Below are 17,759 nucleotides of genomic sequence, written 5' to 3'. Positions count from 1 at the left end.
AATATGCAGCCTGCAGCGATCCTTACAGTTTAGTGACCCCCCATTTCTATTCGAATTTAACACCACTGATCTGATGTCACAAACATGAGCAATTCCTGCTAAGATTCTCTTTCACTTAGCCAACATTTTCCAGAAGATTCTCTGGAACTAGATTAGCATTCTCAGCTGACATATCAACAATCCAGTTAATACACCAAATGCTACAGCACTAAACAAAGAAAAGCAATTAATTATTCATTTGTTTCACCTGGAAAGATAAAAAGTTCAAAAACTGACATTAACTCCATTATTTTATTTTTAAAAAAGTTTTACGAAGATGTAAAAACTTTTCTATCTTTGGGCTTAGATGAGGGACCATTATGAAGTCCTACTTATTAAAAATTTGTCCTTAATTGCTTTATTTGTTGTTCTTGTTGATCAAAGTTTGGTTCCGAACAATGTGTATATATATTGGCATGGGGTTATAATCTAAAGATATGAAACTGTGTCTTCCTAGTGTGATATGCAAATACCATTCCATTTGTGATAAATGTCATTTTCAAAGAACCATCTTTTTGGTGGTGAAGATTATGTCTCTTAATCTTGGCCAGGACAGAAGTAGAGGCCACTCATAATCCTGATCCCAACGTTAACCAGCACAGAGGCTTTCATCTAATTCATTTCTCACCCCCTCCTTAAACAGCCTAGTGGTTGCCCCCCATCCCAATCCTCCCACTCCCAAGAGCTACACCACACTGTTGTTGAGCTGAGTGCAGATAACCAATTGACTTTCGCTCCATTGCAGCTCAGAACTCCCTAGTTCCACCAAACTCCACCAGCCTCAGCCTCCTGGGGGCAGAGATTAGAGTATGTACCACTATAGTCAGCTAAGAAGTCATCTTTAAAAGGAAATATACAATATTACTGATAAAGACAATGACATTTCACTGACCATAAAGTGATGTGAGGTTTCTTCAAATGAGTAATGCCCATAATTACCTTTTTCTGTGGTCCAGACCTATGACTCAGTTTGAAAACTACCTCCACTGATGCAAATGTTTGACATTCAAAAACCAATCAGCAATTACTTCTGGAAAATCCAGAATACTGTACATACCCTCCACCAGTAAGCAATGTAGATGAGGGTATCTAGGGCACTGAGAGGTGACGAGACTTGTTCATGGTCACACTGACAACATGTTTAGAAAATACATTCTTCTAGGGAAGGAGTTGTTTCCTTTTTGCCTTGGTATCCCATTACCTATTACTGTGCTGACACACACAGAAAACATTCAGAAATGCTCCAATTGGATTAAATGTGTGAGAGGCAGGACTTTCTTAGGTCTTCTCAATCCCAAGGTTGGCTCCTTTACCCTCTATACCATTTTGCCCCTCATTGTAGTCAATCTATTTTGCCTTGCAGCCATAATAACCCAGGCTTTTATATATTAATATATGAAGCAATATTCAGAGGTTTTATACTGGGAAAGACACTAGCCAGTTGTTCCTACCATTTTGCCAAGAACACCACAAACATTCAAAATACACATGTATATATAGCCATAAACATATAAAATACCAGACAATTTGGCTAGATATCTCTGAGAAGTTAAGAGTTTTCTCAGTCTCTAATTTAAAATAGAAAATCTTTTACATTTTAGCTTTCTGAATGTTTCTTGATTCAATCAGTTACTCACTGCTAAAACACTGGAACTCGTAGGCCATTGCCTGATTTTAGGGGACAACCGAGCACAATATTTGACACTGTACCTGTCCCAGACAAATCTGGGTTACATGATCAGTTGGATAAAGCTTTTTCTTAAACCACAACTTAAGAAAAGACTCGAGTAATCAACTATAACAGCACAGTTAATGTATACAACCGTCAACAATACTGTCTTAAGAGCACGTAACAAGAGTGTTGAGGGACTGTTTTCTCTGTGGTTCTTTATGCTAACAGCTTTGCCCAACACCTCTTCCATCTACAGCCAGTCTTTATTTCTGACCCTCGACTGTAGCCTCAGTCAGAGAAGCTTTACATGAGACTCAAAGTTCACTGAGCATCACAACCGTATAGCTTATGAATGAGATATTTATGACTCTGAAAAAACAACCAAATTCATTTAAAGTGATAAAGTTTTATAAGCCCTAGAAGAAAACTACCACAGTGTTTTCTGGGGATGTTATACTCACCAACAGAACATATAGCTGCATCTTCTGGGCAGCCTCTAGCCTTTCCTTCCTGAAGTACTTTGTGACAAATATTGATGAAAATATGTTTCTTTCCTGATTCTATGTGGCTGCTGTCCACAACTTCCCAATTTTTTTCCAATTCTAAAACAGAAAAATTTACTTTCAGCCAAAAACAATAGTTTTACTAAGTCACCACCACCACCACAGACAATTAATCTAAACAAAATTAGAGTTAAATTTCAGTAACCTATACTAGAAACTTAACCCAAATAAAAAACAGATGAGATTTTCATGATTGTATTTTAATGTCACTGGAATAGGCTTTAAAAAAGGGAGGAGGAGTGAGGAAAAAGACTCAACAAGGTTCTTCAGAGTCTCGTTTACTATACACTGCTATATAAGAAAATGAAAAGCCAAGGAAGAAGCTACATAGAAATAAAAAATCCAGCTTGTTTTTTTACAAGTCTGAAAAAAAGAGATGTGATACATCAATAGGCCATCAAGTTTTAAACCTGATTCTTCAGTAGCAGTTTTCAACCTTTCACATCACCAAGAAGTTTTACTAAGTGCCAAGAAGTTCCTTTGAATACAAAAAAAAATATTTTTTTGAGACATAGTACTACCTACCCTCAACGGGCTTACAACATAGTTGAGGGGAAAGGATTTGTATGAAACAGTGGACCCATTCCTTGGTAGAGAGGTTACTGGCCAGGGATGTAAAAAGAGTAGTACATTTTCAGACATAGCCACTGTTTCTCATGACTAGGCTTAGGTGTTACTAGAGAAGGCTATTTGGTGTGTGTGTGTGAATGGTGAAAGGTGGGAAGGGTGAGAAGGAAGTAAGAGAAGTTTAAAATTTTACTTAAAGAGCATCACTAAAACATTTTTTAAAATATACTCAAGTTCAGAAGGAGGCACAAACTAACAGCAATTTGTTAGTACCACGCTAAAATTAGCATATACTTAAAAAAAAAAGTTACGTACGAGAGGTTTCATGGTTTCATCCACAATCTCCTTTTTCCCCTTTGTATACTGATATGTTTGTTGATGCTGGCCAAGTTTTAAGTTTATAACAAAAAGGGAAATTTTTAAATAAGATCTGACCATAAAAATATAAAACAATATAAGATTCCAGATGTCAACAATAAATGAGTGGCAAAGACAGTGCACCCTTCATCAAAACAAAACCTCTGAAACAGAATCAAAGACTGTAAATAATAGTGTAAAAAGTCAATCTTTCTTGGCCACAGGGAGCCACAAATCCAAGTGTGACAGAAACCAAAATGGTCCTCACTTTATTTAGCACTTTTGAGGTTTAGCAAATGCTTTCTTCACAAGCTTGTGAGATCAATTGTCATCCCCATTTTACAGATAAGGACACTAAGACTCACAGAATTTAAATGAACCAAAGATCATGTAGCTAATTAAGTGGTAGTACACAAAGGTTTATTATTTCCACAGTGATCTAATGATCACATAGAAATAATCACAACTAATGATACCAATAATCTTGAAATACAAAGACTAGCAGTACACACACTGCTGATGTACTTAATATGCTGATGTGCTGACAGACACGTGGCCAGAAGGTTTCTGAACAGGTTAGAAAACTAAACATTCACAAGAAGAAAGGATGCACTTTAACGCAACAAAAAAGTACAGCAAGTTACTACACGTTTTAGAAAGTGAGTTATATGAGAGGAATCTAATGTGACAATACAAATCATACCAGTGACATACTTCAGTGGAGGTGCAGAATAAGAAATATAGAATATATACATACAAAGGACTCCTGATTTGCATACTGCTTTAATGTGTACATGAGTACATACATGCACAGACATGTTATACAATGCCAGGAGTCAGACTTCATTTCAAAAAGCAACATTTTCTTTTCAAAAATTCTAATTAAAAAAAAAAAACAACAACCTAGAGTTTCTGGTCCAAAACCTGTGATTAGCTATGGGACTTCAGACAATTCACTTTATGGCTGCTTCTGTTTACTCATTTTTTAAACTGCAATAATATCTGCTCTATTTTATAGAGTTTTGTGAAGATAAAATAATAAAAAACAAAAATAGAGGTGAAAATTTGAGTAGTAACAAGATCTATACAAACCTAAGACCAAGACAGGAACCTATGGAAGGTGCTTTAAAGATCAATTTCTTCTCAACCTAATTATCCAAAGTACTAAGTGACCTTGGGCAGGTGATTTTTGTCTCTCTGAATCTACTTCCTCCCTACAACCTTGTGAAACCTGGATTTTCTCCTTTCTAAGGTCCCTTTTCCATCCCTAAAATTCAATATAACACAATTATGGGAAGAGAGTTAAGAGTCAGAAATATCTCCGTTCACCCACTTGAAAGAATTGGGGAGAGAGGAAAAGAGGGAAAGAAGGGAAGAGTACAAATGGCCACAAGAAGTATACCTGAGTGACGAACCAACGAGGACAAATCATATCGCTTGTTTCCATCAGTGACTCTACAAAGAAGATCTTCTTTCTCTTTGACACAAGCATATTTTGTATCCCACGTGAAAAAGTAGGTGCAGTCAACCTCACCCGTGAACACAGGAGTTCCTTTTCCATCATTGCCTATAGAGGGAAACGGTACACCACACACACATATATGCACATACAAACGTGTAACATGCATACAACACACACACACACAGACACACAACAAGTGGTTATTATGGTCAAAATCTTAGGATCTCAAATGTGAGGGAAAACACTAAGGTGTTTATTGACCAGTCACAACTCCATATCTAAGTCATATTTCTACCAAGTGATAAATACCTTTGTGTATGACATAAATATAGAAAAACACTAGTTACATATTTTTAGAAAATGTTCAGTGAAGAAAACTAAAAGTGTAAAAGGTAACAAGTAGATATCGTACTAAGGTCAATCCCACTGCCACTATTAACATTTCTGAAGGTATACTTTCTTCATATACACCCCCCAAATTCCCTCACTGCCCAATGCAGTGTTTCCTGAAAGCCTCAATATGCACCCTTCAAGGCCACTCTCACCACATCATTCATGATTTTAAAGAATTCCCTCATATCTGCTCTTTTGTAAAGAAGTTTATCTTCAGTCTAGTTCCTTCAACTCCCTTCATTATTTCAGTTTTTCTTATCCAGATTGTTCATGGCTTCACTCATCTCCTTCAGGCCCAGACTAGAAAAATACACAGCATCCTAGGTGTGAATACAATATGTTGCCTCATAACACTTTCATCCAATCTTTCTCCTGATGACGCATGGTATTTTGTTGATAGACATGTGTCAATATCTTTACTAAACAATCTGATTACTAGTTCCCTTTTTTTAAAAGATTAATGGAAAATTTGGAGCCTATCATCTGAAGTAAGTGAAGCATTTTTTTCTGACCTGGTAATACCACTATTAGGTCTGTTTCCCACCCCCCCAAAAAAAAAATCAGAAAAAAAAAAGACTTATGTATTCTAAAATTTGTATAGTAGCTCTCTTTGTGCAAGCAAAAAAACTGGAAATTGAAGGGATGCTCATCAACTGGAGCACAGTTGAATAAGTTGTGGTATATGTTTGTGATGGAATACTACTGTGTCATAAGAAATGAGCAGGTTGATTTTAGGAAAACATGAAAAGATTTGCATGAAATAAGAAAGTGAAACAAGCAGAACCAAGAGAACATTGTATACAGTAACAGCAATATTGCTGGAAGATTGGAACTCAAATGTAACAAAATATTTTTTTTTCCGTAAATATTATCTTTGCCCATAATAATGTTTATCTGCTACATTTTTGAAGATAAAAAGCCTTGTGAAATCTTCCTATGATTTACAAATACTGGATGGGCATTTTACTAATTTGAAAAAGCTTTTACAAAAAAGTCTTTGCAAAGTTACACTTTTCACACATAAGATTCTTTTTCAAATGATTTATTCTCATTTGAATTTCAGTATTGATCACTAAAAAAGACCCTACTGTTAATACTTCTCCATACATAGAAGAATTCATTTATCTCTACTTTTACTTCCTGTTTCTAAGCTAGTTTCTTATCCACTGAGATAAATACTTTCAACTAATTTAATATTAATTTAATTATAATAACTTGTTACTTTCTCTGATGTAATTTACTCCTGCAATGAACTTTGATAAATAAACCATTAAGATTTTTCCTTTTTCCCTTATGCAAACTATACTAACTTCTCCTCTATTTTTCACACCCTTCACTTTTTCCCTAAGTCATCTCCTAGTAAAAATCCCCTTTTAAGGTTGGAAAGGAGGTGAAGACTTTATAACTTTGACCTAAGAAGTATATGGGGAGGTATTCCAGCAATAATATCAAATAATAAAGCATTTAAATAATGGTCATATATCGGGGTTCACGAAGGTGACCATTTAAAGATGTGAAAGAAATGGGGGGGAGGGGAAGAATCTTGTGGAAAGCAATAGAAAGACCAGACAGGTAAAGGAATATGTTCTATGAAAAATGTGGGAAAGAGTATTCCATGGAAAAGATAGCTAAAGTATGAAACTTTATAAGGTCAAATGATCCAAAGAGAAATAACAAAGAAATTGAACTTTGTAGAAAGAAATACATTACTTAGGAAACACAGTGGTTCCTAAATAATTATAGCCAACTGATATTCATATATGTGTTTAACATTATAGACAATCAGTTCGTGTGAACTACAAAAGCCTACAGATAAATATAACTGTAGTGGTACTGACTGAAAAAATTGATATTAAATTAGTCCTCTCCATCAAAGACACTTTCATCTAGAACTTTACTATACATTTAAGCCTAACCTCACTCCACAGCAAATTATTCTCATTACTATTATCCTTGTCCTATTTACTATAGTAGTGAGGAATATAGGACTCACTTCTTCATCCACGTTGCTCACATAGGTTCCTAAAGCATAGTCCCTTTACCTCAAGACTTATATTCAAATCTAAACACAGAACAGATCTCTATAGGAATTTTCATATATGAACTACACAAAAAAAGTAAGTTGCTGTATTAGAATATTACAGAAAGGGTATTTGTGGTTTTTAAAAATGCCAAGTCCATATGATTTCAAAAAGCCTTCCCTAATTATGCATGAAAATCAGCAAAAGCTTGTGCTGCACGTCCTATAACAAGCAACTGCAGAAATGTCTGTTTACCAACAGGCTCCTCTCCCTAAGCACATAACATAAAAGACACATAAGGCAACATGGCACAGTGGGAAAAATGCTGGACTGGAAAGTATTGGCTAGCATCCAGATATTGCTGCAGATACTTAATACAGACATCCAACTAGGGACAAGTGACCTCTCTGAGCTTTGGTTTCCTCAGTTCTAAATTGGGTATAATAACCCTCACACCAGCAACCTCACAGGATGGTTGTGGAAAAAAAGCACTCTGAAAACCTTCAAGTGCTAGCATAATGTTATTAAAATTACTATATATGCTTATTAAGTGTTTTGTAAAAAACCCAGATTGTGGCTGAGCTAAAAAATCTGTGAAAAACATTAAACAAATATGTCTTATTAATAAATTTTAAATTCTATCACATCACTTAAGACACACAGACCAAGGAAACTAGATTTTGCTGTATCCTATTCCTCAATGATGGAATCAGCTTCTTATCTCATGTCTTGAAAGAAGACATTCTGCCAAGAGGGGAAAACTGCATAAATAAGGTGTGTATTATTTATGCTTTTTCACTTCCTTAGATCTGACTTTATTTGTGTGAAAAGCGTTTTGTAATTGTGTTCATACAGTCCCTGGGTTTGTTTTGGCAGGCAGACTCCCAGTTATTTTATAATGTTTTACTGTTGCTTTAAATGGGATTTCTCTTTCTTTCTCTTGCTGTTGGGATTTCTTAGTCATATAGAAATGCAGATAATTTATGTGAGTTTATTTTGTAACCTGCAACTTTGCCAAAGTTGTTTATTATTTCAAGTAGTTTTTTACTTGACTCTCTGGGATTCCCTAAGTATATCATAAATATACTGTGTGATGACTGCTTCAGATGACATAAATGTGTTAGAACAGAATAAGTTCAGAAAAAACATTCAGTCATCTAATATCTTCCTACAATCCATTTCCATTAAAGCTTCCTTAAAATTAATTTCTATGCACAGAGTTTAGACATTTATTTCAAAATTTGGGATGATGACTATCATGACAATGACAGCACAAATTTATACTGCACATTAAGGTTTGCAAATGCTTCACATTATCTCATCTGTCTTCACAACAACTTTGGGAGGAAGAGATGCTATTATTATCCCCATTTTACAGATGAGGAAACCAAGGCAGAAAGACGTCTGCCTTCCCCAGGGTCTGATAAGTATCTGCGGCCAGACCTGAACTTAGGTTTTCCTGACTCCAAGCCCAGTGCTCTAACCACTGCATGACCTATGTGCCTGAGGTAACCTATAAAGGAAACTTTTAATTTTTTAAAAAAATTCGATGATGGAATAACCATTTATTTTCAACATTAAGTGTCAGTTTCAAACGTCTTTCACGTAAAAGGCACTATGCTAGGTATTAAATAAAGGAGAAAATACAAACATAGATAAGATATATTCTCAGTGCCTCCTGAAAGATTTATTATCAAGAAGGAAAAACAAGACAGAAATGTACACAGATAATAAGATTAAAACAAAGTAGACCATAAGTATACAACAAAAATGAAAAATACTTAGTTTTGATAAAAGAAAAATTACTACCACCTGGTTAATACCAGGAGAGACTTATAGAAGAAATATTTGAGATGAGGCTTCAATGACGAAGATTTCAAGGAGATCAAGATTGTTGAATTTACTTTTATATCTAATATATCAGTGCAGAAAAAAATGAAAGCTCAACAAGAGTTTCTAATAAGCTGCTGGCACAGCAGCCGTAAAAGTTCAGGTCCACAGAACAACATGCCTAGAGAAATACTCTTATCCATTAGGCAATGGAAAAAAACGTTATCTTGTCACTGCCTAGTTACTACTCCATTAAGCTATCTCCTTTTAACACAAGATCATGAATTCAAATGCGGCAAGTAGATTAAATAGAACTATAACCTCACCTGCTGTTTTGTTGCATTCAAAGTTGATGACTGTCATTCGTTGAAAGCCTGATCTGCATGCATCTCCACCAGGATAGATCAAGGTGAGATCTCCATCGGAGTATCTAGAATTCATTAACATAAATGCATTTTACAGTCAAAATTCACCAGCTGTCCTCACTTCCTTCCCTCCCTCCATTAAGATTTTTGACACACAGAGAACCAATGAGTTTTCCAACAAGACAGTAAGCTATTCAGTGACCGTTAAGTTTTCAGAGTAAATCAAATCTTTTAATCATTTTAGCCTAGGTTAAGAATTAGATTTAAGACAAATAATTCAAAGATATTTTGCCACAAGAGCTAGAACATTTTTTCCTCTTTATAAATAAAACTTCGGGGTTCAATATGTGAAAAAATGCTCAAGATGAAAACATAACAGATGCAAAATTAAGTCAACCACAGCCGTTTCCAAAACAACATTCTATGAAACCCTAATATTCTAGAAAAGATTGTGATGTCAGTGATTATTTCTAGGGGACAAGAAAAGAAAGGAATCTAGACCTCAAAATTGGAAGAGACCTCAGAAGGTATCTCATAAAACCAGTAACTCAAGGATCCAGTCCATAATATATGCTACAAGAAAGTCATTCAACCTTTGCTTGAAGGCCTTTAAGTAATATTCAATCAAGTACTTTCTCCAAGGCAAGCCATTCCATTTCAAGATCTCTAAATGTTAAGAAATTTTTCTCTTACATAAAAGCCTAAATCTGCCTCCCTGAAACTTCCACTCATGCTCTTAGTTCTTCCCTCTAGGGCCAAGAGAACTAGCTTAATAATACTTCCTTTATTTAACAGCCCTGCAAATACTATAAGATAGCTATTATATCCTTCCCATCCCCTCTCCCTCACAATGCTTTCTCTCTGACCAATTAAACACAGCCTGTTCCTCCAACTAATCCTTCAGTCTCCTGATTAAGAACTTCACCAGGTTGGCTGCCCTCCTTTGGCCACCATCCAGCTTATCAATGTGCTTCCTTTAAAACGTGTTGCCTATAACTAATGCTAAATATAGTCTCCCTAAGACACACTGTAATGAAACTATCACCTCCTTAATCCTGGGCACTATGCTTTTCTTTTAACGTTATATAAGACTGTATTTGTTTTATTGGCTGTATTACCAAATTTTTGACTCACATCAAGAACACAGTCCACTAAAATATCCAGATATTTTTCTTTAGAAGTGGTATCTAAACATCTCTCCCATCTTACACTTATGATAGTGATTTTTTTTAATTCAATTATAAGACTGGATGTTTATCCCTGTTAAACTTCACCTAAACTGATCCAGATCAATATTCTCCATCCTGTTTAGATATTTCCCTTTCTTGGAATCCCTTGTGCTTAGTATTAGTAGCATAGCACCTTGTATGAAGTAAGTACTTAACAAATGGTTGTTGACTTGATTATCTTGTCTTCCAACATATATTTAGCAAGGAAGACTCAAGACTTCTCAACCAGTATCAAAGAAAATAAGGTTAGAGGATAAGAGTTAAAAGTAAGCAAGCACTAGAGTGGCTTTTCATTTCTTCCTTCAGCTATAGAACATGAGTTGCTCAGAGTAAGGCACAGAGGTGAGTATATCCTAGAGTCCTGCTAAAGGGCCAAGAGAGGAAATTGTGATACTGACTTTAGACAAGACAAAGGTCTTGGCATAAGTCAAAGACAGATCTATGGCCAAATTTAAGTAGAGGACCTCACAGACAAGCAAAGTAGGCTGCTTTTAGACCATACATCATGAGAACAGAACTCAAACATATTAAAGTCTGTGGTCAATTGTTTGATAACACTACTATTCCTAAAATCTACAAGAAGTCACCAAGGCTACACTTCCGTAAGCCATGGCAGTTCAAGGTTGTGGCAACTGAGATGTGGAAAATTACATGCAGCAGTTATGAAAATTGGCTTAATTTCCTTTATTTTGCTCCCATGTTTCCCTAATATACTTTAAGAAAGAAATTTCATACTCCCAAATCTGCTAGGTCACTAGACCAGCTTTGTGAACTTTATAAACATATTTCAAACCTAAAAGTATTACATGGCCAAATTAATTTGGAAACTTAACTAGACTGGTGAAAGTCAGTACCTATTCTCACATAATCACACGGGTCCACAATATTTTTAAAAGATAAAATACACTCATTTAAATGTCAAAAGCTGCATTGAAACTACCTTTGAGAAATTATCTTTTCCCTGTAGTTATTTGCAAGTTTCCTTCACACACTATAATTTGTCATGGAACGTCATCAGACATTACAGATGTTATAGAAAAACCAAGCTATAACAAAAAAAACCCCACAGATTTGAATTTACTGATATAATTACATTAATGTAATGTAAATACTTGTGTGACTTCTATAGAAATGATAATATTTATAACAAATGCCTATTTTAATATAAGATCACTTATCCATACTACAAAGATAGAATTCCAACTTAATAATACTTAATCATTTGGGTGATTTGATACCAAAACAGTCCTACAAAAAAACACAAGCCTAATTGCAGCAGAAAGGAATGCTCGCTCAAGGTCACTTTTCTGTATACTTTATAGGACTAGGGAGGAGGTGAAAATAGAAGAGAGAAAGGATAGAAAATAAGCTTCTTAGATTTGTTTTTTTAAGCAAATAAGCAGAGGTATGAACAGCATTGCACAAAAGTCACGATAACACACCGGAGAGTCTGGTTCTGGTATTTTCCTGCCACTTTGACTTGTCCTGGATCAGTCTTCTTCACCTGACAAACAGCAGCTTCTCTTTTACTACTGCAAACCTGGGCTCCAGTTCCTCCACATACATTGATATAATAAAAATATTCTTTTCCATCTGTAGCATAGTATGGTGACTCATAAACTAAAAATCAAAAATAATCAAAATGAAATACACATTTAGTGCCAAGTAAGAGTTTCCTTACGTTACTTGGGATCAGAAATATCTTTTCCTTACTTCACTTCATTAAAAATTTCTCATTTAAGTCCCAAACTAAGCTCAATATGATAATTATACCTGATGATTATACAAACTTCCTTGCCAAGAAATTTCTTATTAATAAAAAAACAGGAGGAGGGAGTAAGGGGGAGACTATGGTACACATACCTTTCTTTTGGGTGAGAGGGTTAAGGTCAATGGAGATATCATGTTGTTCACTATTCAAAATACAGGTTTTACTTTCCAAATAATCTCTGTGGCAAGCATACTCTGTGACCCATTCAACTTCAAATCGGCAATTGGATTTAGCAGTAAGCTTAGGAACTGTGCCCTAATAAAACCAAACAGCAAAGAATAGTTATTTAAAAGCACAAAGCTCCAGTCATGTCTGATGAGCACACCACTGGTCAAAATGGGAGCTGTGGGAGCCCAGATGGTGGAGTAGAAAGACACACATACGCAGGGGTCTCCCCACACAGCCCATAAAACACCTGTAGAGAGGGGACTCTCAACAAATTCTGGAGCAGCAGAACTGGAGAACAACAGAGTGGAGGAGATTTCCAGCCCAGGGTGACCTGAAAGGCCCACAGGAAACCAGCCTTGGGCATGGGCACGGCTCACAAACAGCTCTCAGGGGCGGAATGTCCAGTTGCAGAATCCCCAATCCCAGTAACAGTGGGTTCACAGAACCCTCAACCCACAGGCTCCAAAGGTCAGAGACAGGGTTTTTTCAGCTGTCCAGGAAGGCAGCCGCTGCAGAGGTCACATCAGCAGGCCGGATCCATTGTTGGAGTGTAAAATCCCTGGGGGCACGTAGGAGTAGATTCTTGCCTCAGCCCTACGTAGAGGCCCTGGGGGAGCTGGTCTTTGTCTCTCACTGAATGTCGGCCCTGCCCACCCAGCTTATCTGAAAATCAGCCCCCAGTGCTGACTTGGTGGAACTGGAGGCCAGGTGGCTGTGAAGAGGTAACTGCTAAGATTCTGGGCACAAAAATCCCTCTCTGCGCCCAGACCAGTACACACTTGATTGTGCCACCTTGGAGGAACTGAGATCTGACAGATTCCCAGAGTATACCCTACTCTTGACAAAGGACCCAAAAGTCAAGTAACTGGTTGGAGAAAATGCCCAAAAAAGGGGAAAAAAATAAGACTACAGAAGGTTACTTTCTTGGTGAACAGATATCTCCTTCCATCCTTTCTGATGAGGAAGAACAATGCTTACCATCAGGGAAAGACACAAAAGTCAAGGCTTCTGTATCCCAAACATCCAAAATAAATATTCAATGGGTTCAGGCCATGGAAGAGCTCAAAAAGGATTTTGAAAATCAAGTAAGAGAGGTGGAGGAAAAATTGGGAAGAGAAATGAGAGAGAGGAAAGAAAAGCATGAAAAGCAGATCAACACCTTGCTAAAGGAGACCCAAAAAAATGCTGAAGAAAATAACACCTTTTTAAAAATAGACTAACTCAATTGGCAAAAGAGGCTCAAAAAGCCAATGGGGAGAAGAATGCTTTCAAAAGCAGAATTAGCCAAATGGAAAAGGAGGTTCAAAAGGTCACTGAAGAAAATAGTTCTTTCAAAATTAGAATGGAACAGATGGAGGCTAATGACTTTATGAGAAACAAAGAAATCACAAAACAAAACCAATAGAATGAAAAAATGGAAGATCATGTGAAATATCTCATTGGAAAAACAACTGACCTGGAAAATAGATCCAGGAGAGGCAATTTAAAAATTATGGGACTACCTGAAAGCCATGATCAAAAAAAGAGCCTAGACATCATCTTTCATGAAATTATCAAGGAAAACTGCCCTGAGATTCTAGAACCAGGGGGCAAAATAAATATTGAAAGAATCCACCGATCACCTCCTGAAAGAGATCCAAAAAGAGAAACTCCTAGGAACATTGTGGCCAAATTCCAGAGTTCCCTGTTCAAGGAGAAAATATTGCAAGTAGCTAGAAAGAAACAATTCAAGTATTGTGGAAATACAATCAGGAGAACACAAGATGATCTAGCAGCTTCTACATTAAGGGATAGAAGGGTGTGGAATATGATATTCCAGAAGTCAAAGGAACTAGGACTAAAACCAAGAATCACCTACCCAGCAAAACTGAGTATAATACTACAGGGGAAAAAATGGTCTTTCAATGAAATAGGACTTTGAAGCATTCTTGATGAAAAGACCAGAGCTGAAAAGAAAATTTGACTTTCAAACACAAGAATGAAGAGAAGCATGAAAAGGTAAACAGCAAAGAGAAGTCATAAGGGACTTACTAAACTTGAACTGTTTACATTCCTACAGGGAAAGACAATATTTGTAACTCTTGAAACTTTTCAGTATCTGGGTAGTGGGTGAGATTACACACACACACACACACACACACACACACACACACACACACACGCACGCACGCACAGAGCACAGAGCGAATTGAATAGGATGGGATCATATCTTAAAAAAATGAAATTAAGGGGTGAGGGAGAAATGGAATGGGGCAAATTATCTCTCATAAAAGAGGCAAGCAAAAGACTTTTTACTGGAGGGAAAAAGAGGGGAGGTGAGAGAAAAACATGAAGTTTACTCTCATCACATTCCACTAAAGGAAGGAATAAAATGCACACTCATTTTGGTATGAAAACCTATCTTACAATACAGGAAAGTGGGGGAGAAGGGGATAAGCAGGGTGGGGGGGGATGATGGAAGGGAGGGCAATTGGAGGAGGGAGCAACTTGAAGTCAACACTCTTGGGGAGGGACAGGATCAAAAGAGAGAATAGAAGCAATGGGGGGCAGGATAGGATGGAGGGAAATGTAGTTAGTCTTACACAATACAACTATTATAGAAGTCATTTGTAAAACTACACAGATATGGCCTATATTGAATTACTTGCCTTCCAAAGGGAATGGGTGGGGAGGGAGGGATGAAGAGAAGCTGGAACTCAAAGTTTTAGGAACAACTGTTGAGTACTGTTCTTGTTACTAGGAAATAAGAAATACAGGTAAAGGGTATAGAAAGTTATCTGGCCCTACAGGACAAAAGAGAAGATGGGGACAAGGGAAGGGAGGGATGATAGAAGAGAGGGCAGATTGGTGATAGGGGCAATCAGAATGCTCGGTGTTTTTGGGTGGGGGGAGGGGACAAATGGGGAGAAAATTTGGAACCCAAAATTTTGTGGAAATGAATGTTGAAAACTTTAATTAATTAATTAATTAACTGATTAAAAAAACAAAATGGGAGATTTGCTTTTTTCTCCGACAGCTCAACAGACAAAAGGTCAAATATATAAAGGAGATTAATCTGGAGATGATAACTTGCTTTACAGGAGGAATCTCTAAATAGTCATTTCTCTAACTGAATTTGCTATGACACAGTAACAACTCAATTTATACACAAGTTTCCAGGAAACGAGTAAATTATGAGAAAGTATCTTGTACTACATAAACAGCTTTGCATTAGGAAAAGACCTACTAAAAATATAAAGTAGATTACTTTTGACACTTGCTGGGGAGATAAGAATTTCAACTATAAACTAGAGACACAGGTCACATATACACATGCACATATGCATGTACCTCAGAACATTAACAAGTATTAGAAAAAATAAATAATCACACAAAAACACATTTGAACAAATACTAGCCAAATTAGAATAAATCCTAGAAAATTTATAGGAAGCATTTTTAGGGACAAAAATGATATCAATAATTAAACAACAGCATTATCTAAAGAGTAGCTAACTAAAACTGCGTAAGGATATGCTAAAGAGACTCGTATTACATATATTTGTAAAGCCCAGAAAGCCAAACTTAACTCTATAGGTCTCATCAATTTTATATATTTACTTATGTACAAATTGAATCTTTTTTGCTCTTCCCTTTATGTCCAATAATGCAGAAACATAGTCACCCTCCTGAGTTATTTCAGCTGCATGATAATTTAGCAGCAGTTCTATAGAACTTTCAAGAAGTCACATCACAGAATAACTTACTTCTCTTCTCTCCGATGGACAAATAAATGTAATCGTCACTGCTGGAGTATGACCTTCACAGAAAGTAGGCTGATCTTCCCCTTCTTTCACGTAACTAAGAACAAGCCTAAGACACAAATTAAACAGAAGATATCAGATTAAAAGTCAATGTGCATTTTAAATGTACCATTTGCCTCCAGAGTGTAGAACACTTACCCACATTTACTCTTGTTAGGGTTTAATGAAAAAAAAATTATGAGTAACTCATTAAAAAAAATTTTATTTTCTTTATTTCCACAAAATAAAACACAACAGAGACTCTGAATGAGAGTACTGTGTGGCTAGAGCATTTAATCATCCCTTTAAAAAATAAAAAGTAACCCTCCTGCCACAGACATAATATAAATCTCCACTTCAGAGAATCCCTCCTTCCCTTCATGATACAGCTCAACTCCTGCCTTTTACATGAAGTCTTTCCCGAGTCTCCCAAACTGCTAGTGCTCTCCCTCCCTCTCTTCTATTTAACTTCCTTGTATTTGTTTGTATTTTCGGTGAATATGCTTACTGTCACCCCCCACCACAGAAGACAGGCCAACTTTAAAGTAGATAATGTTTCATTCTTTACATCTGTATCCCCACTGTAACCCAGCACAGCTTAATAAATGACTGATGATGGTGGTGTTGGAATACAAGCTCAACAAACAAAAAGCTGTAACCCAAAAACTGAACCTACTTAGTTTTGAATTATGAAAAAAAGTGTTTCCTACAGAGTAGAGGAAGGCAAAGAGAAAAAAAGGAGATCCACAGGAGATGACTTGTTGGTACCGTTTCCTTTTAGAATGCTCTCTCCCTCAAGTGGTGCATGCACTCACTCAAGGCTCAACTTCAAAAATCTCAGATAACTACATCACTTATAATGAATGTCTATGACTTCAGCAAATTACCCACTCCTGCAGGCAGGAGTGGCCTAAAGGTAGCTCTGAAGGTTTATACCACCAGGGCAGTCACTAATGAGCATAAAAGCAATGGCAGTTTTTGGTGCTACAACTTTAGCACCTGGTGAACAAGATGTCAATGATTTTCCATTTCAAATGGAGGAAGAATTATTAATTTAGATATTCCTCAGGTAATAACACAATGGGCAAGACTGGTATAGAAGACTGACCTGTCTTTGTCCATTAATTTCAGTCCTTCTTTTGGTCTTCCAACATCATAACCTTGATTCCCCTTCACCAGGCATGCAGCACTACCAGAGGGACAAAAGCGTGTCTCTTGGCTTGCACCACCTAGTTTAAAAGAACAAAAAAAATCAAGTGACAGATTATATTACAGAAATAGCAGGTCACTTAACAAGGTCTCATGCATGTTGTATATGTTACCATCAGACTTCCTATCCTTTACATAACTTATACCATACTTTACATACTCACACCATAACTACTCTAAGTAGACCATTCTGCCCATTTCAAGAAATCAAGAACCTGAGACTTTGGTATGGCAATTCTCTCCCTTGATGTAGACTTTAATTAAATCATAATTTACAGCAGTGGCATCAAACTCCAAGAGAAACAGTCTTTAGTATTTCCCAATTACATTT

The 17,759-nt window shown here is 36.5% G+C and overlaps 1 protein-coding gene across 1 annotated transcript in view; it reads right to left on the bottom strand.

The window, feature by feature from the left end:
• The window catches only part of IGF2R (insulin like growth factor 2 receptor), a 158,003-nt gene that overhangs the window by 77,423 nt on the left and 62,821 nt on the right, over window positions 1-17,759 (bottom strand). Inside the window, exons 6-12 of the mRNA XM_072643845.1 lie at window positions 17,328-17,448; window positions 16,184-16,289; window positions 12,362-12,524; window positions 11,941-12,118; window positions 9,231-9,334; window positions 4,601-4,765; window positions 2,173-2,313 (exon numbers count right to left, since the gene is read on the bottom strand). Of these exons, the coding sequence (XP_072499946.1) occupies window positions 2,173-2,313; window positions 4,601-4,765; window positions 9,231-9,334; window positions 11,941-12,118; window positions 12,362-12,524; window positions 16,184-16,289; window positions 17,328-17,448 (978 nt within the window). The remainder of the gene's footprint in view (window positions 1-2,172; window positions 2,314-4,600; window positions 4,766-9,230; window positions 9,335-11,940; window positions 12,119-12,361; window positions 12,525-16,183; window positions 16,290-17,327; window positions 17,449-17,759) is intronic.

This window comes from Notamacropus eugenii, chromosome 2 (assembly GCF_028372415.1).
Source record: "Notamacropus eugenii isolate mMacEug1 chromosome 2, mMacEug1.pri_v2, whole genome shotgun sequence".
NCBI lineage: Eukaryota > Metazoa > Chordata > Mammalia > Diprotodontia > Macropodidae > Notamacropus > Notamacropus eugenii.
This window is presented reverse-complemented; position numbering and strand designations above follow the sequence as displayed.